Source organism: Notechis scutatus, chromosome Z (genome assembly GCF_049901735.1).
Source record: "Notechis scutatus isolate UNSWTSFEM ecotype Mainland chromosome Z, rNotScu1.2, whole genome shotgun sequence".
NCBI lineage: Eukaryota > Metazoa > Chordata > Lepidosauria > Squamata > Elapidae > Notechis > Notechis scutatus.
This window is the reverse complement of record NC_142025.1, coordinates 10,370,929-10,393,494: the sequence shown is the minus strand read 5'-3', so window position 1 is coordinate 10,393,494 and position 22,566 is coordinate 10,370,929. Positions and strand designations below refer to the sequence as shown.

The window sequence follows — 22,566 nt, the reverse complement described above, 5'->3', positions numbered from 1 at the left end:
AGGTACCCGACTCAGGGGGAGGAGGCCGTCAACACTCTGCGATGTCAGTGGCCTCCCGGACTTCTATATGCGTTTCCTCCACTCCCTGTAATACCCAGGTTGATCCAGAAGTTATTGGAGGAATGAGCGGAACTGATATTGGTCGCCCCTTACTGGCCCAGGTGAACGTGGTTCGCGGACTTACAGGACCTGTCGAGAGAACAACCTTGGAAAATTCCACCGTCAAGGGTTTCCCTCTCGCAAGGGCCGGTACTTCACCCAGACCCACAATGGCTCAGCCTAGCTGTATGGAGGTTGAGCGGAACCGTTTAAGGACCCAACAGTTTTCAGAGGATGCCATTGCCACCATACAAGCATCCAGACGGTCCTCTACAAATCGTATATACGAGGCCACGTGGTCCGCTTTCTGTCGCTGGTGCTGGGGGCCTAAGATCGACCCAACTGCCCCATCAATAGGACAATTATTGGACTTTTTACAGGAGGGGTTGACCAAGGGCCTCTCTCCAAATACTTTATACAGACAGGTGGCGGTCTTAGCTTCAGTGATATCCTGGGGTGACCTTCGTTCCATAGTGCACCATCCACATGCCTGCAGCTTTCTTAAGGGTGCTGCAAACTTACGACCTCCTGTAATTCACTGCTATCCCACTTGGGAGCTCAACAAGGTGTTAACTGCACTTACAACTGGCCCATTCGAGCTTTTAAGAACCGCTAGTCTCAAATTCCTGACATATAAGGTGGTCTTCTTAATTGCGATCACATCAGCAAGGAGGATTTCCAAGTTGGCAGCATTGTCGATGAGAAAGGACCTGTGCATGTTTCATGCGGACAGAGAGTGGTTCTCAGATTGGATCCATCGTTCATCCCTAAAGTAAATTCAGCCTTCCACAAAGCGCAGGAGTTGGTGCTTCTAAATTTTTGTCCAAAACCATCTCATAGACTGGAGCATTAATGTGATCGACTTGATGTTCAAAGGCCGTTAAGCATCTATCTAGACCACACGGTGGCATTTCAAAAATCTAAGGCTCTATTCCTATCCTTCAACCCATCCACTTTAGGACACAGGGTGTCGTCGACGACCATTGGTAGATGATTGAGCCACCATAGCTAAAGTTACGAATGCCAGTCCACCTCAGTTCCTAAGGGCATTACAGCCCACTCGACAATGAGTGCGACAACATCAGCAGCATGGGCCACTCGGGCTTCCATAGACGAAATCTGCAGAGCGGCGACTTGGGCTTCACCATCGCCCTTTGTCAGAAATTATAAAATTGATGTCTATGTCTCAGCGGACGCTTCATTTGGCAGAAGAGTCCTGCAGAGGGTCCATAGAGTTTAGGAGTGGATTTCGATCCAGACGGAGTCCCTCCCTAAGGACAGGCCAAGCTTTGGTATGTCCCACTTCTGGATGGTCTGAACAGCTCATGGGAGAAAGGGCATTGGTACTTACCTGATACGCCTGTTCTCTGTGAGCTGTGAAGAGCATCCAGCCCCACCCATTTCTTTCCGTCTGGTGGCTTTCCGTTCCGGTCAGGGATCTAGATTAGGTGATGAGTTCCGGACTTTGGCACTCAGTCTTCGCAAAACTGGGGGACGCTGAGGAGGTGTCCCGTGGAGGAGGAGGAGCATCCCGGAGTTTTAAGCCCAGCCTTTCCAGAAGAGACTGAAGCACCTCCCACTTCTGGATGCTCTTCACAGCTCACAGAGAATGGGCGTATCAGGTAAGTACCAACGTCCTTTTTATTATACAAGAATAAAAGTTACATTAGGATTGGGGAATCTTTGGCTCCATACATGCTTATGATGCATAGCAACTCCAGACAACATAGCTAATGAAAATGATTTTTTAATGATTAGTTAGCAACATCAGAAGAGTTAGAGATGTGATGTAGATGCTTGGGGAAAGAGATGTTACATTTTTAGCATATATGTTTCAATGCTTCTGATTGTCATGTATTATCTTGCTTTTGCATTATAGTCATGCTATCTGATAGCTCCATCCAACAAGCAATACTAACAAATAGATCAACAACATCATACTGTTCTTATTTTCTCTAATTAGTTGTTCAGTGAGCTTGAGATATGGGAATATAAAATATCTGTAATGGAATGGGTGGATGACTCTTGGTGAACAAGGGGAAAGGTTGCTGCCTGGGAAGCAATCAGCTAAGAGTTGCATGAGGCTCCAGTGGTTAAATAGGCAGAGAAAGAAACTTAGGAAGGACTCACACTAATGGATCACATTTGTACTTTTAGACTTGCAAGATTGATATTAGTCCTCCCAGGTAAACCAGACAGGAAACACAACTACATGAAGTCATATTACTTTATTATAAGGCTACATTATCTTGTAAGTCTGAAATATAAACTTCTACCTGCTACTTTTAACTGCTTGATTCATCAAGATGGATCCTTTCTAAGTTTCTTTCTTTTACTTTAAACCAATGAGGGCTTCTGCCTCTATTCTCTGATTGCTTTCTAGGTAACATCTCTTTCCCTTGTCCCTCAATGTCATTTATACATTTCATTTCAAAATCTTAATGGTTTAGTTTTAAAGAATTAGGATGGAAGAAACCTGGTTTTAAGTCAGCTGAGTAATTTGGGGCCTATAGTTTTCTTTCTGCTCAACATATCTCACAGGGTTATTGTTGCAGGGAATAAAATGAAGGGAATCCTCACTTACCTCTGTCCTAAAGAAAAAGTGGGATCTCAGTTTAACAAATAATAAAAGGAAGGAAATAAGTCAGTTCTGTAAAGCAGATGGGTTGGTATCATACTCCAATATGGTGTTTTTATTTCTGTTTTTGTTTTAACAGCAACAAGAATGTTTTATTTGGGCTTTATCTAAAATAATCAGAGAATTCTAAGTTTAAAAGCAAGTATGCTGCAGTTCAAATATACAATATTTCTCTCTTCAAGCTAAAAATATTTTTTCTATTTGAGTTCTATCTTTGAAATAGCTATTTTAATATGCATATTTTAATTTCTTCATATAAACACAGGATAAATAACTATGTTTTTTGGGGGTCGGGGCAAGATGATCATTGCAGGATATGTTTGAAAGCTGAAAATAGTCATGACAATTCAGACTACATCAACGCAAGTCCAATTGTAAGTATAAAAGAAACTTCTTATGAACAGTGAATTAAGATTAATTATAATCCAGTTAATTAATTAATTATAATAAAAATATAAGTTTTATTTTGATGAAAGCCGTGGTTGTAGTCTCTGGTATCTGCATGTACCTTGAAATAATTATATATTTACTAAAGAAAATGTTTTTGTTGCTAATTTTAGTTCTATAATCTAAAAGTATGCTTATACAAACTTCCTAAACCTATTTATGTACTGTGACAAGTCCATTTCAGAAAGTGCAAATATGCTTTATTATTGAACTCTAGAATTTAAAAAACAAAATTGTTTTTCAAGTGCCTAATATGAAGACTCTTCTACCTACTTATTTGAAATTAGCCAGTTTTTATGCTCTCAAACATCAAATTTAAGTAATAGTCAATGGGAGTTTAGCTGAATAAGTTAAATCTGATAGTCTCCATATTGGTTTGAAGTGAATTGGGCTGTATTCACATTGCCACCTAAGGTCCAAGCTAAAATTTGTAATCATGCATATTCCACACAATTTCATTATCTTCTTTCTGTGATTTGGGGTATGTTTGTTATTTAGTTGCAAATTTTCTTCAGAGTTACCATAGTTGAAATATACATTCTTCTAACAATGTTAGTATGTACAAATTTAGAGATGGTATTTTTCAGACTATAAAATGCACCTTGGTTAAGAGGAGGAAAACAAGAAAAAATAGTTTTTTGCCTCCGTGCGTCCCATTATTCCCCCCCCCCCGGCCCCCACCCAGCATCCAGAAGCACTCTGCAGGCCAAAAACGGGCGTGTTTTTGGCCTGCAGAGTGCTTCTGGATGCTGGGGAGAGCAAAAACAGGGTGCGCAGAGACTTTGGGAGGCTAAAAATAGGCTAAGACACAGACATTTCCACCTACTTTTTTGTGGGGGGAAATGCGCCTTATACTCCAAAACATACAGTAAATGAAGTGCTTTCAACAGGGAGCACATACATAACCATTTCTCTTCAATAATTTAGGACAACTTGATTTTTCCCATAACTGATTTTTCACAATTAACAGAATATTATTAGGAAACATATCATAGATCAACTTTAAAAAGGTAATATTCCTTGAGTTGAAACTGACTCCTGGTGATTATAAGAAGTTGTTACAATTATTTCCTTGAAAATAATTCATATGTAATTTGAATTATTTTGGGTTTTTGTTTGTTTTGATTTCTATTTAGCGTACAGTCTGAAGATTACTAGCCTTTCTTGTGATCAGATAAAGTAAGGTTACTATATGCTACCAACTGCTCTGGACACAGAAAGATTTATTATCCAACATCTAATCCTCATCAACAGAATAACAGCTGCATATTTATTCAGATATAAAAATTATTGCATAAAAAGCCCTGCTAGAAGTGAACTGCCTCACAGTAAAAATGTGAAATTTTCGTAGAGTTCATGCATCATTACGGGGAATTATTTCAGCTTTTCCCTTGCATGTCAGCCAATTTTTGTAGCCATTATTATATGTAACAAACTAAATCCCAAATAAAATTTTGCTTCATTTGGCTTTAAAATGCATGTGTCATGAAAGCAATCTCTTGTTACTTGCAATTTTTTTCCAATAACAAAATAGACTTTGTAGCAAACACTAAGCTGTATAAATATATTCTACTTCAATTATAGTGCATTAAATTATTCCTTCATTGGATGAAATAAATTGCTGTACTGTATGAGGCATGTTTACTATTTTATCTTGCTTCCATTTTTAAAATATGTTTAAAATATTTTGTGAGGATGCTTTGTTTTGTAAGCAAGCTCTACAGATAAGCAATCAATTTCACAGTGATAATATTGTTTGTATGTGCGGGCAGGCACGCACATATGTGTATGTGTGCTCTTTGTAAATGTAAATTATACTGGGTGATAGGAACTGATTCAGAGTAGCAGAAAAGTGCATTTTAGATGAGATTTAAAATCCCAGTAAATATAATTTTTTCACTATCTTTTTAATTTAATTATCATTTACAGGTGATTAAAAACTATGAAATTTAGATTAATCAAAAAAATCCAAACTAGTAACTAGGAATGTAAAATAGAAAAGGAAACAATAACGGATTTTTCACTTATAGATTAAAATATACCACCAATATTACTTATAATTAATTTTCACTGCTACAGTTTTTACAGGCTGAAATTGCTTATAAACACCTAGCCAGCCTAAAATATTTGCTGAACAATAACAAAACACACAAATATAAAAGGAATTCTGAAGCAAACACAGAAAACTATTCTGTTTTCCAATAATTACTTTTGTAACAACATTTCAGGATTATTGAGTGTCATTTACAGTATCAAATTTTAATCCATCTATTTGTCTTCGATAATATATACAATAATTTGTCAGCAGTACCTTCTATTGTAGAAAAATTGACCAATTGATTTGCAAAAGAGAGGGCTGTGAAGCACTGTGAAGCAGTATATAAGTCTAAGTGCTATTGCTAAAAGAATGAGTGGGCAAAAAATTGATAACAGAAATATCAATCTACAATTGCAAACATTTTAAGTCTCTGCTAAATGCTCTCTTTATCTTAACTTGGCTATCCTAGTATAAGGAAATTACAGAAGTAATTTTATCCAAAGCTAAGAGCTGTCCTTCCCCAACAAAAGTCAAAATTCAAGGGCTACAACACAAGGGTAACTAAAGCTGATATTATTGTAAGCCTCCCAGAGTCAATTAATAGGGAGATGATATGAATGGCATATAAATTTAATAAATAAAGCTAATTGCCTCTGTGTAAGTTCTCCAATAATCTTCCCCGCAACAGAGATGAACATTTTCTCTGCTCCTTGTTCAACCTGATTGTGTGCTGCAGTGCCAAATTAGGGGAAAGAAGGGTGAAAAATTGTGGAGGTCATCAGCCTTAGCTATATGCACAAGTTATTGTTTCTGTGGCCAGATAATAAATTCAGCGTGTCTTCTTTGTACCACTTTAGTAACAAGCCAGTGGTGAACAGGAAAAAAATAAAAATCAAGGAAACTTTATTTTTTTGCTGTTAAAAAAATCTATTATAAAATAAAAATTGGCATCCCATTTTTAAAAAAAACTTCCATTAATTATCATGTCAGCAACATATTGATTTGTTATACATATTGATTTTGTAATACTTGGATATCTCAAACCAAGAATTAATACTAAAACTAAAAAATATGAATGGAAGTAGAATGTTTATTTCAGAGTGCAAAATGCTTGAGAAAGCCAGAATGGTACATGATGCAGTTATATCTAGGCTTTGGGAAAGAAGGTTTCATAGGTATACTTATAATTGTATATTTTCCAGCTTTAGGATCTGTGGTCCAGCTTCCAACTGGGGCTCACTCAATCTTGGCTTGAGTCTAAATAAGTACAGTTATATATGGGAACTAGAAGAGTGGGGTAGGGCTTCTTTACACCAGATAATGACTTGCCATCTGGCCACATCTCTCTATCAGAACCACTTACAACTCCCACTTAGTGTATACACATGTATACACATTCTCAGAAAATATGAAATATTCCATGTTCAAGCTCTGCAGAACTACCCAATGAAGTCTCTTGATTCTTTAAACATTCTAATGCAAAACTAGTTAGAAAAGATGCTTAAAATTTCCTTGGCATAAAATTAAGTTGGAAGCTTTTCATATTTTCTGAAATATCATAAAATACAGTGGTAATAACTTTGCTGCCAGAAATTGAATAAAAAGCTTGCAATTACAGCACAAGGAAACTCTGACTGTGCACTATTACATCTGTCATATTTATAGTTAGTACTCATTAAATTTCAGAGAAATCAGTAGTAAATAATAGGCAACCTTTGTTTATAAGTCAGAGGTCATGGAAATAAATGGGAATTTTGTTTTTTCTTCAAGAGCTTTGGAGGGAAAGAGAAGAACAACAGCTACTTTAAAAAAATAAAGGGTACCTCTCAGTTTTCTTGCTGTTGAACTAGCCAACTGAGAATGTGAATAGCTTGACATTTCTTTCAAACACAACACAACATACTTTGTTTTAATATTGTGAATACATACTGAGGATTATTGTGTCAATGTAACTAATACATACTATAATAACATACAGAGGATACATTTCAAAATATATGAATTAATAGCATCACTTCCCCCCGTATTTAAAAATAAAAATAATACAAAAACTGAAAAATAGTTTATCACTTATTCTGCATTCTAAAAAAAAGTTTTCCCTTTCTAATTTCGTTCTTCTAAATACCTTCTTTTAAAGAAACTTAATGAAATACAATTAATCTTATTTTTTACATTATCTTTGTTCCTTTTATTTTAAATGAAGATGTTCAAGATTTGGGCACATTTTCTTCTCCTTTGTGGTGGAGATAGCATCCAGGATTGGGTTGTCAGTTGCTGCTAGCTGATTGGACTGAGTCTGTCAGATCTGTGAGGACACTCCCCTGTTACCAAGGGTCCCCAGAAATTGACTCAGTCAAGCAGCTAGGACGATGTGTTTTTGATTGCTCCAAAAAGATGACTTTAAATAGAAAAATTATAGCTAAACCAATCCTGAATGCTATCGAAGTGACAGCCGGCCCAGTCTACCAATTGAGTGGCTGTCAAAGGAATGATCAGTCAGGGCTTCAGTCTGGATAGGCTGGAAATAGATTGGCTGAGGGTCAATCTGCATTGCAGTAAGAGGTATGTCCAAGGTGGTGTGACAGAGCAGACCTCCGCACCGTTACCGTGATAGATTTGGGAGGGCTTTTGGTGACTTCAAACTAGAGGAGAAGAAAAAAATATCCTAAATTGGTATGAAAACGGTTTGAATTGAATTGCATCATACAGAAAATATGTATCTTTTTAGGTAGGATATTTTTACATTAAATTATATAATTTATTTAAATTAACTTTACAACCACCCAACTTAGAAACTGTGGGCAATATAGAAAGACTAAAGCCAATAGTTACAACAATAGCCTATAATGTCTGAAGTAGTTAACACATTCCAATCACAAAATCACATCAACAACAATCATGAAACATCCACAGTATGGTTTGACCTTTTTTGTTTTTCTTTTAATGCTGAGTATTTTGTTTTTTAAAATGATTTTATTTCAGTGTACATAAATATTCATGAAGTATGTGTTAAAACAGAAGGGTAAAATAAATAATTAAATAAATTATTCTTTATAAATAAGAATCTGAATTTATCACTACAATGTTAACTTGTGGGCAAGGTAAACATGCAGTAAAAATTAACATCAGAATTTCAAACAAATCAAATATAATTTACTGTAATGAATTTATATCAAATACCAAGCTAATTTTAAATTATTTCAGGTCAGTTTGAAATAAAACTAATATAATTTGGTATTAAAACATCTTAGATTCCTAGATACCTCAGCATGATCCCTAAACATAACAATATGTTGTATAGCAGAAATAGCTATAATTAAAAACTTTCTTATGTTTTGTTTCAAGTGGTCCTTAATAATAGTTATCATGTAAAAAAGTGGACAGATTCGCTCACATTGTCACTTTTCATGCCACAATAATGAAAATTTTGAGAAGCAAAAAATACCATATTTTTCTACTGCAACTGTTTCAATTCAGCCAACTTTTATTATATATTGCCTTGAGCATCCCATACTTTGATCTTTATCATTATGTCCATCAATGCTGTTACTGCCCTTTTCTATTTTTTCCCTTACCCAATAGAGAATGATTTGTACATGTGAATGCTACAATTAATTATAAGATGCTTTGGATTCATCTACTTCTATACAACTTTTTTATCCTACCTGTTTACCCAAGAGGCCAGAATTACAGATATAGATTGCCTTCATGATTAATTAAATAATTCTGTTATTCTGCATCATTTTACCTATTTTGAGCATTGCACTTGCACTCTATTGCACTTGTACTCTATTTGCAATGAAATATATATTACAACTTCATTATAATCTATCCTGAAGGAAGAAATCATACCAAATGGGAAGGCAAAGTCTATACAGGTAGTACTTGACTTACATCAGTTTATGTAATGATCATTCAAAGTTACAATGGCATTGAAACAAGTGACTTATAACCAGTTTTCCCACGACCATTGCAGCATCCCCATGGTCACATAGTCAAAATTCAGATGCTTGGCAACTGGTTCGCCTTTATGACAGTTGCAGTGTCCTGGGGTCATGTGATCGTCTTTTGCAGCCTTCCGACAAACAAAATCAGTGGGAAATCCAGATTCTCTTAACAATTGTGTAACTTAACAATTGCAGTTCTTAACAAATGCAGTTAACAACTGTGGCAAGAAAGGTCATAAAATGGGGCAAAATTCACTTAACACATGTCTTACTTAGCAACATAACTTTTGGGTTCAATTCAGATAATAAGTTGAGGACTATTTAAACTGCCTTTAGCTCGTTATTTCTGCCACTGAATAATAAAGATAGTTGATAAAACTATTTATTCTTCTCAGTATTAGTTACTAAAAAATATGAGCAGAAATGCTAATAGGCTCATGTTCTATTATTCAAGCCTTCCGATTGGCTGTTGTAGGGTTAATTGGCTGTCTTCATAAGGTATTTGGTCTGGTTCAGCATGGCTCATATACTCTTCCTGTCAATATGGAACTATCAATGCAGAAAATATTACACCATTTATATTTTTCAAATTCTTGGATCGATACTAAGAGGCAACTCATAGGCAGATTAGAAAAAAATGTATCAACTTATTTTCATAAAATCTGCTCCTTGTTTCATTTTGTTTCTGCTTTCTTCCTATTGATTGCAGATCCTTATCATAAATGCTTTGAAATATTTACCAATTTTATATGATTAATATAACCTCTTTGCCCTGATATCTCTTAGTTATGATTCTCGTTAACAGATTGTTTTTTCTTAGCCTTCTCCAACAGACTGATTTTCTATTATTCTGTTGCAAGTATAAATATTAGGTGTAATGGTATGTGGAAATGACCCTGAGGGATGGAGAGAGGGAGGAGATGCTTAGGAAATGATCAGACATAAGAGGGAGGAACCTGTAGTTATATAATGGTCAAAAAAAGAAATTTAGGAAGGACCTGTCCTAACTGATCGGATAGTTAAAAATTGGTGGGAAAATGTGTACCTTCAGACTCGCAAAATTCTGCTACTGTGGTCTTAAAGTATAATTGACACATCTGGTCATGTTTACTTGGAAGGGCTGACATGCATATACTGGGTTGTATTTCTTAATGGACCAGCAGGGTTTACAGCAGTCAGTATCAAAATAAGAGTATGGATTTTAACAGTAATTAGTCCAAAACCAGAACAGATTTCTAAATTTGCCAAACATCACCTGGCTAAATGAGCAAACATTACTTTTTGCTAGTGTTGTACATGTAAAGTCATGCCATCTTAAATTTAATACAGGGTAGTCCTCGAATTACAAAAGTTCGTTTAGTGACTGTTCAAAGTTATGACACCGATAACCATTTTTCACACTTATGACCATTGCAGCATCCCCATCATCATGTGATTTATATTTGGATGCTTGACAACTGGTTCATATTTATGATGGATGCACTATACCGGGGCCATGTGATCCCCTTTTGCGACCTTCTAACAAGCAAAGTCAATTGGAAAGCCAGTTTCACTTAACAACTAATTATTAATTTAACAACTGCAGTGATTCACTTAACAAATGTGGCAAGAAAAGTTGTAAAATGGGGCAAAATTTGTCACTTAGCAATATAAATTTTGGGCTCAATTTTGGTTGTAAGTTGAGGACTGTAGACTCTAAGGATCTTAAGTAAAATTTTAGAATCATTCAGTTCCCAAATTCTTTCTAGGAATGTTAAAATAAGCAATAACAGAACTATGTATTCTTTTAATCATGACAGGAGACTTCAAGCTCACATATTAGCATAAAGAAAATCATTTTCCATTTTTAATAACTTTTATATTATGGTAGGGAGGGGTTCTCAGAAGGAGAGGATAAGGGCTAAAACCTCTTCAACATGTGCAATGCTTCCATAAGGTTGTATTTTTATTGGAGGTAGTCAGCACAATAATCAATTAGGCAACACAATATTAGTCTGTGGCATATATTACATATATGTAAATAGATAGAATGACTAAGTTCTTTACAAAGTCAGCATTCCTAATCTGACTGCTTTTACAAGTAGTTTCTGAAAATATTTCCTAATTAGGAATCTATAACTGACTAAAAACAGACTAAAAACAGTAATAATGAAGCCATGATAGGATGTCCTAGAATTTCATTTTGTTTAATTTTGCTGTTAAATTTCAATTAAAGAGAAAAGTTTAAGGAAAAGTATTCAATTTTATTAGTTTTTCTCTTAGTACAGCTGCTGCTAAGAATATCAGCAACTTTTCAAAACAGCATTTTAAATGTTTTGTTTTTTGAGATTTGAAACTTGGATCTTAAAATTACTCATTATTATAATAACTATAATAATAATGTAATATATAAATATAAATATAAAGTTATTTGACTGCTTTAATTTGTATTTTGCAAATGTCCCATTGGTTTATTAAATTCTTTCATCTATATTTAGTGTTAAATTTTGTTGTATTTTGGGGATTTAATAAGTGCAGTTGTTCAATGAGATCTAGTGTTCTTGTAACTACAAGCAGAATATTAGCCGTGCTTCTTCATGTGTGTATATTTAATTCTTTTTAAGAGTTACTATCAATGGTTTTGTTGTATTTATTATAGTTTAATTCTCATACATTGATCTTGTCCTTATTAGGATAATGGGGCCAGAGATTTAGGACCTGAAAACACACCCATCGGTTTGAAAACATTCATTGTAATCACGTAAAATCCTATTTTACTCTTCATGGCTTTGTTTGAGAAAATACCTTTTTTTTCTGCTCAGCCACTCTTTGAAGCAAATGTAATAATTAATTTCTTTAAACAGAACTTCCTCTATTGAAGGTTGAAGCCTGTATTTTAATCAGATGAACTAAGCAGAAGAGTTAGGATTGAAGGGGTTTTCCTTCAATTCTGCTTTGTTTTTATATGCTTATGCCCCTGAATACTATGATGAAAATAAAAGAAATACTTAAATGTGTCCTACATTCCTAATGCTCAATACTTTAAAATGTTTGAAGCAGCATCTATGTTGCTATGAGACTAAAAACCTCTTGAATAAATGCATTTTATCAGCAAATGTTCCTTAAATGATCCTATACTGCAAATTTTAAACCCAGATTGTTAATTGTTGGGTATCTTAATATTAGATTACTACCACTAATTTGTTTAGGAAAAATGTTCCTTTAATAAAGGAAGAAATACAGTTCTTGTTTTCTTCAAGTAATAGCAGAAATACTTTTCCTAGTTAACTTAGTTCATCCAGAATGTCAGAATTCATTTTCTCTTGCTGAACAATTTTAATTAGGTTCTCCCCCCTTTTTTTTTCCACAGATGGACCATGATCCTAGAAACCCTGCATATATAGCTGCCCAGGGACCATTGCCTTCTACTGTCACAGACTTCTGGCAGGTAAATTTAGTGTTGGTTTTTTTGTAAATTCCATTTGCAAAACTTTGTATTTAAACCATGTTAAATGTTGATAATAATGTGAATTTCCAATAAAATACCAAATAAGCTTACTTGTGTATATATATGATTATGTGTTTATTTAAAATAGACTTTAATACACTCACTTCAGAGAATCCTGTATAAGGGCTGAAGAGGTATAATTACCTAATCTGACCCCCTGTGAGTGGCCAGACAGGAAATCCATAATCCAAAGACAGATTGAATAAGAAAGCCCAAGGTCCAGAAGTTTAGACGCTAGTCTGTGGAGGAATTGTGTTAAATGCAGAACTAAAATCTACAAAAAGCATCCTCACATAGCCCTCCTGCCCTGTTCTAGATGAGTCAGAGCAGTGGATCTATTTCTTCTGTATGCAAACTGGTGTTTATCAAATGTATGCGGAAGACCAGAAATGATGTGCCGGCAGACCAATTTTTCAAAGCAGTTCATGATGATAGGAGTGAGTGCCACTGGTCTGTAATTGTTGAGGTTATTGATAGGGAACTTCTTTGGCAGCGGAACAATGGTGGAAGCCTTCAAACAAGATGGAATAGTGGACTGGGATAAAGACTGATTGAAGATCCTGGTAAAGGCTCCAGCCAACTGATCAGCACAGTCTTTAAGCACTCGGCCAGAGATACCGTCAGGACCAGCAGCCTTTCTAAGGTCTACAGCCCTCATAATGCTCCTCACCTCCTGTTCCTCCACGATGAGGTGGGGGCTATTTGACCAGAACAGGGCTTTGTATTCCAAAAAAGAAAAAAAAGAGAAAAACCAAAAGCAGCAAAAGCAAAGGGAATTCCAGTGCACTGCAATTCTACAGTTGCTTTTGGCTTTCCCCCACTCCATCAGGGCAAAATCCAGTTCCAACCTGATGCGGCAGTTAGGCCAGGCATGTCTTGTCAGCAGCCAGAGCAAGGAGACAGCAAAGGTCAGCTGGAGCAAGAGAGTCCAGGACTATAGCTGGGATGGGATGGGGCAGCTGCTGATTCCAAAGGCCTGACAAGCTTTCCCAGGGCTGTACTGCTTACCTTATTGAGGCTCAGAACTGAGAGCAACCAAGCCCATAAGGGCTTGTATTGGGGTGAATATTCATTTAATGACCTATGATTCTCAGTTAACAAGAGCAACAGGAAGTGTGGAGATTGTGGTTACTAAATGATGTGGACATGTGATATCTCACTGTGGGGTCCTTGGTACTTTCTGAACTTGTTGTTTTCCTGCAGCCATTTAACATTGCCAATGCTAGAAGGAAGAGGGGTTTTCTGTTTGTTTATAAATAGTAACAATAATAATAATAATAATAATAATAATAATAATAATAATAATAATAATAATAATAATAATAATAATAATAATAATAATAATAAGCTATGTTCGTGTTGATTGGGATGTTGTTTTCTTCTTGGTAGTTCCTTGATTAGGCTGTTGTTCACTGCTTGATGATTTGTCTGTGTTAGTAGTTCCTTGATTAGGGTTTGTTGCTTGATTATATGTCTGCTGTTGTTCCTGATGTTAATCCCAGTTTATATGGGCATTGATTGCTAGCAAAGAGGTATTCTGATTTATTTTTCCTTTTTAGCTTTTTTATTCTATCTTTTGAAACGTGTAAATGTGGTTTATTTCTATCAGCCTATTGATTACTGTCTTGTCTGAGGACCTAGCTTTCAGGAATTCTCTTAACATTTTTTGAAATTAGCTAGATTTGGGGTGTTCACAGTGTTCCAGTTGAAACATTTGAAACAGTTTAAACTTTGATTAAGTCCGTCTATACATTGTGAAATCAAGGAGTTTTCATCAAGTTTTTTTTTTTTTTTTACTGCTAGTTGGTGTTCATAGCTGCACTTTACGAAACTTCTGCCTCTCTGTCTTATAATGCTTAAACTGTGTGTTATAGATGATTCCTGTTTTTTCTTCTTGTGCTACTGGAGAAACACAGTTTAAAACTATTAAGATTTTGGGAGGGCTTCGATTAGTGTGCAACAGTGATTCCATATGGTTGTAACAGTCTGCTAGTTGTTTCTATTGTGACTCCCAATTGTAGGTCAAGGACTATCTGTGTACAAAAAGAGTAGTGGTTGTGTCATGAAGCGGTTGTGATCTATGTGACTCTTCTTGCTCCCCATTCCCATCCCACAATCATCGCTGATTATGAAAATTCAATTTGTAACACATCTGTAGGGTACCATCTTGGATTGGTTGTATTATGGGAGTTTTCATAATCACAGAAGATACATAAATATCTTTTCTTGATACAGTCCTAAGAACTAAGAGAATGAGATTTGCAAGCAAATTGGGAGAGTTGCCCAGAGTTTTAAGTTATATGTTCCTAATTTGTTTTTCGATGAGAGTTTATAATACATTACATTTTAAAGTAAGGAAAGAAAAGCCTAAGTTCTTCAAATTTTTATTGAGCTTCATCAACCCTGAACATCACCTGTGCTGGCTGAGTGATGGCTAACAACAGAAGAGAAAGCTGGTGTGATGGGTGAACTCAGGAAAAAAATGGAAAAGAAAATTTTGTATCTTCTTTTATTTAAAGTTACATTTAAGTACATTTTTACACAGAACTCCCCCCCCCCCCAAGGAAAGTGGCTCCTAATAATTAAACATCTCAAGGAAATGGATATGCATGCTTAATACATTGCTTCAGAGAGCACAAGTACAGGTGCCTAGGAAGAGTGCTTTGCTTCACATTTTCCCTCTATGTTTCCCCAACCAAAATGAGTCACTAAGTCAGATGTCCAATAAGAGATTCATAGTCAATGTTGTATTTTCTAATTATATACTAGAACATATACAATGATCTGACTGGACTTTTATTTAATTGGGAAAAATAAGGAAAATTAAGCCTTTGCCTTTCTATTTGATTATTCTTGAGTAACTTATCAGAGACAGGGTGAGCAAATACATTTGGCTTCTTTATATGGATCCTAAGATGCAGTAAAGTCAGGAATTTACAGAATGAAAGTAGGCAATGGGAAGCATTATTTTGTTTTGGGGATTGTGCAAATAGGCTATTTTGTTCATTTAAAAAACTAATTCCAGAGGGCTAACAGCTTTCACAAATCTTTCACTTCTATAATTGTTCAGCTCTTTTTTCTTTTTTTATTCCCTCATTTTGTTTTCTTGAAATATGTATTCCAGTTAGTGTAGCGAAAGAAAATAATTAAATTCTGCTTTTCTATCTTACTGCATTCTCTCTTCCCCAGTGCTTTGATTTGTAGCCAGGATTAATTTTTATGCCTTAGTTTCCCACTTGGCCTAAAGAATTGTTCTTGGAAAACAGCAAAATGTGACTTACATATTTTTGTTTCTATCTTCTATTTTAATTGAATTTGATATCTAGTTGGCATATCCACTGTTAATCCAGTTGCCATTGCAAACGCCATATATGGCTGTAGTTCTAAACACAAATATATTTACTAAACATTAAGAATTATGTTAGATGTGAGTTTATAATGAAAAGTTAAATGAGTGCTTAAAATTTCTAAATAAATAAAAATGTAAATTATTAAATTCAGAATTGATAATATTGCTTAGTTTAAGCTACATAATATGCACCAGCATATTTGAGTGATATATATAGCTTAGTTGATAACCTAAACCTCTCTAGGATATTTTGGATTCCATTCATTCATAATTGCTTGTTAATAGGAATACAATTCAAAGCAACTAAAGGCCCCACATCTGCAAAATCTTAACAAAAGTCTGAAACCTGAGGTTGAGCCAAACATGTAATCAAGAAGCAAGTTCTGCAAATCATTTAAAGTTTCCTAATCTGGATTAGATTTGAGATACATCATTACAACAGTCCCATATTTTGCAAAGATCACACAAAGAAACCTTTGTTAGTTTCATGTACAGCCACTTTGCTTCAGTGATAGGCCCATGGAAGTGATGGCTGTGTATACACACAAATACTTTCAAATATGTCAGCAGTGATTGTATTTATGTGTATGCACAGCCATCACTTCCATGGGCCTATCACTGAAGCAAATGGCTGTACATGAAACTAACAAAGGTTTCATTCACCGTGTTTTGCTACATCCAATTAGAAATGCAAGATATATTGTTGGCATTACTTCTCTTGAGTTAAATGAAAATGAAGGATACAATATGATGTATGTCTTACATTCTTCAAAAAATTTAAAGTAGCTGGAAAGTAAATTTTAAAATAGCCTTAAAATGCTCATTAACATTTTTAATATTTCTTGTCATTGTTTCAATTGGATATTTATCCAGTGTTATATTTCACAGTCACAATTGAGCCCATATTTATTTCTGTGAAGTCATAAATTACAAATTGGTAATAAGAAGTAAATCTATATAACCCCCTAATTATGAAATGGGGTGTAAATTATAATAGTAGGAATTATTAAATACATCTTAGCTTACATAAAATTTAGCTTTTCCAGATGTTTGAATTTGAACATCCATAATATTATGAAAATTTATATTTCTTTCTGTTCTTTGATTATCTGAACATATTGAAAAATTCATGTTTATTAAGCATGAAGTTCAAATTTCTATTTGAAAAATCATTGTCTAGGCTAATTAAATAAAAAATTTGCAACAGCAGTACTTTCCTACATTTAACAATTTCAAGCAATATATGAGTGATGACAAAACAGAACCTTTGGCATACAAATCACAAACACCAGGTAATATTGCTCTCTTTTTGACTCAGATTTTGAACTCAGTGGAGAACATCACATATATCCAGGAGTCAAGTTTGGAACCATCATTTGAGCTCTAATCCTGTTAACGTTTGCTGAAGAGGCCAATTTACTCTTTTCATCTTTATGTTACTGTAACCAAATTAATTTGAAGGATCTATTAAATGTCTTATATCAAAGTGAAAGAAACAATCCTCACATTGTGTCATTCTAAAATGGTTACTTTTTTCCCCACATATAGAGCAAGACCAAGATACAATGCCATTTTCGGATATAATAGATATAATAAGAAGGCTATAACTTGTTTCTGGTTTAGATTAATTTTTAAGGCCTAAAAGAAAAAATGATAGATAATGTGATAGATAAGATTTTAAACATAACATTTCACGTTCTTGCCCTAAAAAATGAATGAATGTTAGAATGCTTCAGATAATGTAATCCAAAAAAATATTTTTTCAGTTTAGATTACCTTTCCAAATAATTAAATTATAAATGTAATAAATAAACCCTCTAAATTATCAGCGTCTAACAAAGAGTTGAATGTGGTTATTTATAACAATGAAAGAAATACATAAAGCAGGAAAACTTGTATTACTCAAATAGCTCAAGGAAGTAGGCTAAGAAATCATTCTGTTTTAAACATGGAAAAATTATACAAATCAAAGTGTTAACATATAGTTGTAATGGAAGTCAAGGCATTCACAACAATATTAACTTTGAGTGTCAGCTGCTTCATAAAATGACATATAAGAAATATTATACTTCAGGATAATTTCAAAATTGTTCATTTAAATTAACTTCATTTGGATTTATGCTCAAAGGAAATTTTAAGAAATTTGAGGCAGCTTCTCTAATGAAATATATATGTTTAGCCAATAAGAAGGGTTGTAAAAGAATAAGAATTCCTTTTCCTTTCCTTTCCTTTCCTTTCTGTGAATAAGTAGGCTTGCCTAATATTATACCTAGGTGACAACTGCTCAATGATTAGTTTATGACCTAGATCATTGTGCTTTTATTACACTCATAAAAACAGTGTTTCTCCTCATTTTTGTAAAGGCTTCATTGAGCTGCTGTATCTTCTAAAGACATATTAAATTGTCACATGTTGGAAAAACCAACTTCTCTCTCCAATCTTTTGAATGTGCATGTGTTTAGCACTAATACCTTAAAAGTAAGGTGAATAATTTAGAAAGTATGTAAATTAATGGAGCTGGGTTTAGTATTTGAAATGTTGAGTGTTCCGTTTTTGTGCAATTAGTATTGGTTATGAAGGCAGAAAGCTAGTTCTTATACAGTATTTACTGCTGAACATGTAACATACTCATTTATCATATTTATGTAGCCATGCATCTCACAATAAAGCATATCTAGGTGATGCACAATAAAAATAATAATAAAATCAAAATATTTAAAAAAAAAAGACATCAGTAGTATTAACAGCAAGATAGTAGAAAAATAGTAGTTAAAAACAATGCAGCCATTTGAGATCTCCAATACTAATAACACAGCCATATTTTGAAAGACTTCCAGAAGGATATCAAGGATGAAGCCAATCTCGCATTAGGAAGATGTTGCACAGTGCAGGCAGAAAAGGCTCATCTTCTGTTTCCTACCAGATGAAAATCTTTTTTTGGGATAGGACCCACAGTACACCTCTTAAGCTAGATCTGATGGGATGGACAGATGTACTGAGTGGTGGTGGTCTCTCAAATAACTTGGCCTCATGCCATGGAGAGCTTTAAAGGTAAAGGTAAAGCATTTTGAATTGTACCTGTAAGGAAACTAGCAAATGGTGCAGCTTGCAGAGCAGAAGTGTAACATGAGCCATTCTAGGGGCATGCATAACTGTCATACTGTATTTACACCAGCTGAAGCTTTCTGATCTTCTTCAAGGACAGTTTCTTGTAGACCATATTACAGTAGATATATACTACTGTATAGGAAATGACCAGGCCATGAGTGACTGTCAGCAGTACAGATACAGGTGCAACTGATACAGGCTCTTCCAGTACAGATACAGGTGCAACTGACACACAAAACGAAGCTATACGAAAGCCTTCATAGCCATGATTGCCACCTTTTCTTTGAGCAGAAATCTCCAGTTTAGAGGAGATTTCCAGTTTAGATCCTAGATCACACATGTTTGGGAAAATGCAAGTCCGTCCAGTACCAAGCATGACCTGGAGGGCCCCAAAATCCAGAGCCATTTAGTTTTGTCAGTGTCCAGCAGAAGCCTTTTTGCTCCACTTCCAGACCCCTGGAGCCTCCAGCATGTGATATCAACAGCATCACTTAATTCTGTGGGAAGGGACAGCAAGGTATAGTTGGATATCATCATTATACCAATGACCTCTCGCTCCATAATAATGGATTATATCATCCAGTGGCTTCATGTAGATGTTGAATAGGATAGGAAAGAGTCCCAACCCTGCAGGATCCCACAAAACAGGGGCTAAGGGTGTGATCACTCTCCTTCAATTACCACTGATTAGAATTGAACTGAGGGGAAAGGAAGAGAAAGGCAGAGAACCAGCATGATTATAGTGCCATCCACCTCCAATCTCCAGAGCCAATCCAAAATGATACCATAGCCAATGGTATCAAAGGTCATTAAGGAGTCAAGAGATCATCCAATAGCATAACCAATGTTGCTTCTGTCCCATACCCAGCTCTTAATCCTGACTAAACAGGCCCACATAACCTGGTTCATCCAGAATCCTTTGTAGCTGCTGTACAATCTTGTCAATCACTTCCTCTCCAAAGGAGATGTTAACTCCTGGGCAAATGATAGGATCCAGCAATAGTTTATTGAGGACAGGGTAGACCAGTGTCTCCTTAAGAACAACCACTCAAAGAAGAATTTATTACTGCTAGAATCCACCCACACAATACCTCCTTGGCAGTTTTAGATGCAAAGAGCGGGTGATTGAGCTCACAGTCATAAGGTCCAGTTCCTCAAACCCAAAGGTTCAAGCCATTTTCAATAACAGAGAAATATTCCTTCCAGGCATTTTCCAGGCCTAGGACCTACAAAAATGATCCAAAGTCAGTGGCTGGATTCATTGTGTTAGTTGTGGAAAATTGTTGTGTGAATGCATTAAAGCAAGAGAGGAAAAATCAGTTTAATCTCAATTTCTGTTTGGGCAATTATGTTCCCAGTCCTGGGTTGTATGAATCCTAAATTCTAGAAAGTGGGTAATAGTTAAATTCATACCTCGCACCTGTAAAGAAGAGATAGAATTTAGAACTCCTATGAAAATTCAATGCTCCATTGTGAAACTCATAGCAAAAAACTCCAGCAATCAGAAGAAGCTCTTCTGAAAGATTAATGTGTTGTGTTGCCTAAGCCACACTCACTGCTGCTTCTCTAGTAAAGGAAGAAGTAATAGTCATATCTGCACCAGGAAGGGTTTCAAAACAGGAAATGTGGTAGTCACAGTATCCCTATAAGGATTCTATCTCTTATTTCTGTGTGTAAATCAATGTAACATTCAAAAGAGTAGAGTACGATCACATTGCCATGACCATCATACTTATTTTGATACATACATATATTGTGGATAGGAAGATGTCATTACAAAATGAAGCTAGGTCCGTTCCTTCCTGATGCAAGGGTTTCTGGGAGGCAGGACTGATGGAACTGGGAACAAACTCTAGATGTCCCCAAAAATGTCCTTGGGATTGTGTGATGCCAGATTCAATGGTATGGAACTATGATTAAGCTAGATAATGGTATGGAGCTATGATTAATGTGTGACTAGATTAGCCTGTTATGTAAGCACAGTCAAAGATTTCAACAGAATTTTGAAAATTTATTTTTGAGTTGAAGGCAGATATGTTTCAAAAAAGAAAAAAATATATTACTTTCAAGCATTGCTAGATTTGTATGTTTTGCCTTTGGTTAATGCTGTCAAGTATTTTAAGCAAAATATTTGTTTTAAAATGCCCTGCAAATCAAATGAAATTAAGACAAATAAAAACGAATCTTTGGATTGAATATAATCTCTTTATGTTGTTTATCCAAACAATCCATTTTTGTTGTTTACTCTATTTACATCTCAGTACAATGGCTTATAAACATTTATGTGAATAAATGTGACCCTTTGCACAAAGATCAGTTTCCTTTTCATGAGGTAATTTTATATGCTAATAAAAATACAATCAAAACTGCATACAAATATAGCATCAAAGTATGGCTTAATAATGCAGATGAGTGATTCCTAAGAATTTAGGAGGGGGTTATTCAACAACTATCTGGAAACACTGTCTTAGCTTTTTTTAATGTCTTCTTAAATAACATCCTGCAAACCTTTGTATTTTTTTTCTATTTTAGCAGAATAATTAAATAGTTGAAATTATCCTACTTTCATACATCGATAATAGCTATGTGTTTTGAGGAAATATATAAACTTTATGCTCTACATATTATAAATATAAAATATATTTATATAAATATATCTAAATATTTATAGAAATTCTTTGGACATTCTTTAATATTTCATGGAAACATACGAGATATGATTCCATTTTATTTAATGATTTGGAAGCAGCTGCACAGAAAAATGTCGAAAATGAAATACGTTTCCTGTGAATGGAATAAATCTCAATTGTGTTTCTGAGTGCAGTAATTAACACATCATGCAGTAATTAGGCACTCATAATGTAACCATGGTGTCTTTCTTTGTCTGCAGATGGTCTGGGAAAACGGCTGTGTAGTTATTGTCCTGCTGACCCCTCTCACCGAAAATGGACTCAAACAGTGCTACCACTATTGGCCAGATGAAGGGTCAAATCTCTACCATATCTATGAGGTATTTAAAGAAAATAACTGCTTGTAAACCTGACAGTAAGCGTGTAGTTTGTTTTGTACAGAGGAAAATATTGTTTAATGGAATTGGGCCTATAAACTGAACTAAGGACTACCATAACATTCAAAAATTGAGTGTTTTTTAATCATTTAAACTTCATTGAAAATCTTTGATAGCATATTCAGCCGAAAAGCCACTTTGTTCTGATTTTAAGTAAATGTATCAAAGATTTTTAAAGTTTGCATTTTCTTCCTAAGACTTTAAAATACAAATAAGAAGGGAGTTAACATTTATAATAGTATAGAGCTTATACACATTTAACATCTACTATAAATTCCACAATATTTCAAAATCTCTATTCTTTGATAATTAATTTTTTTAAGTTAAACCTATTTATTTACAGAGAGAGTGAGAACTTAAAGAGATTGCTGTGATGTAATCACAGC

General features: G+C 34.8%; 1 protein-coding gene across 3 annotated transcripts in view; it reads left to right on the top strand.

Moving 5' to 3' along the window:
- PTPRN2 (protein tyrosine phosphatase receptor type N2) overlaps positions 1–22,566 on the top strand; it is a 753,919-nt gene that overhangs the window by 681,968 nt on the left and 49,385 nt on the right. For 2 of the 3 annotated variants that reach the window (XM_087946244.1, XM_087946246.1), the window contains 3 exons: positions 3,038–3,111; positions 12,519–12,596; positions 22,004–22,123. In XM_087946244.1, coding sequence (XP_087802370.1) covers positions 3,038–3,111; positions 12,519–12,596; positions 22,004–22,123 — 272 coding nt within the window. The remainder of the gene's footprint in view (positions 1–3,037; positions 3,112–12,518; positions 12,597–22,003; positions 22,124–22,566) is intronic. The other variant, XM_087946245.1, reaches the window with a different exon arrangement.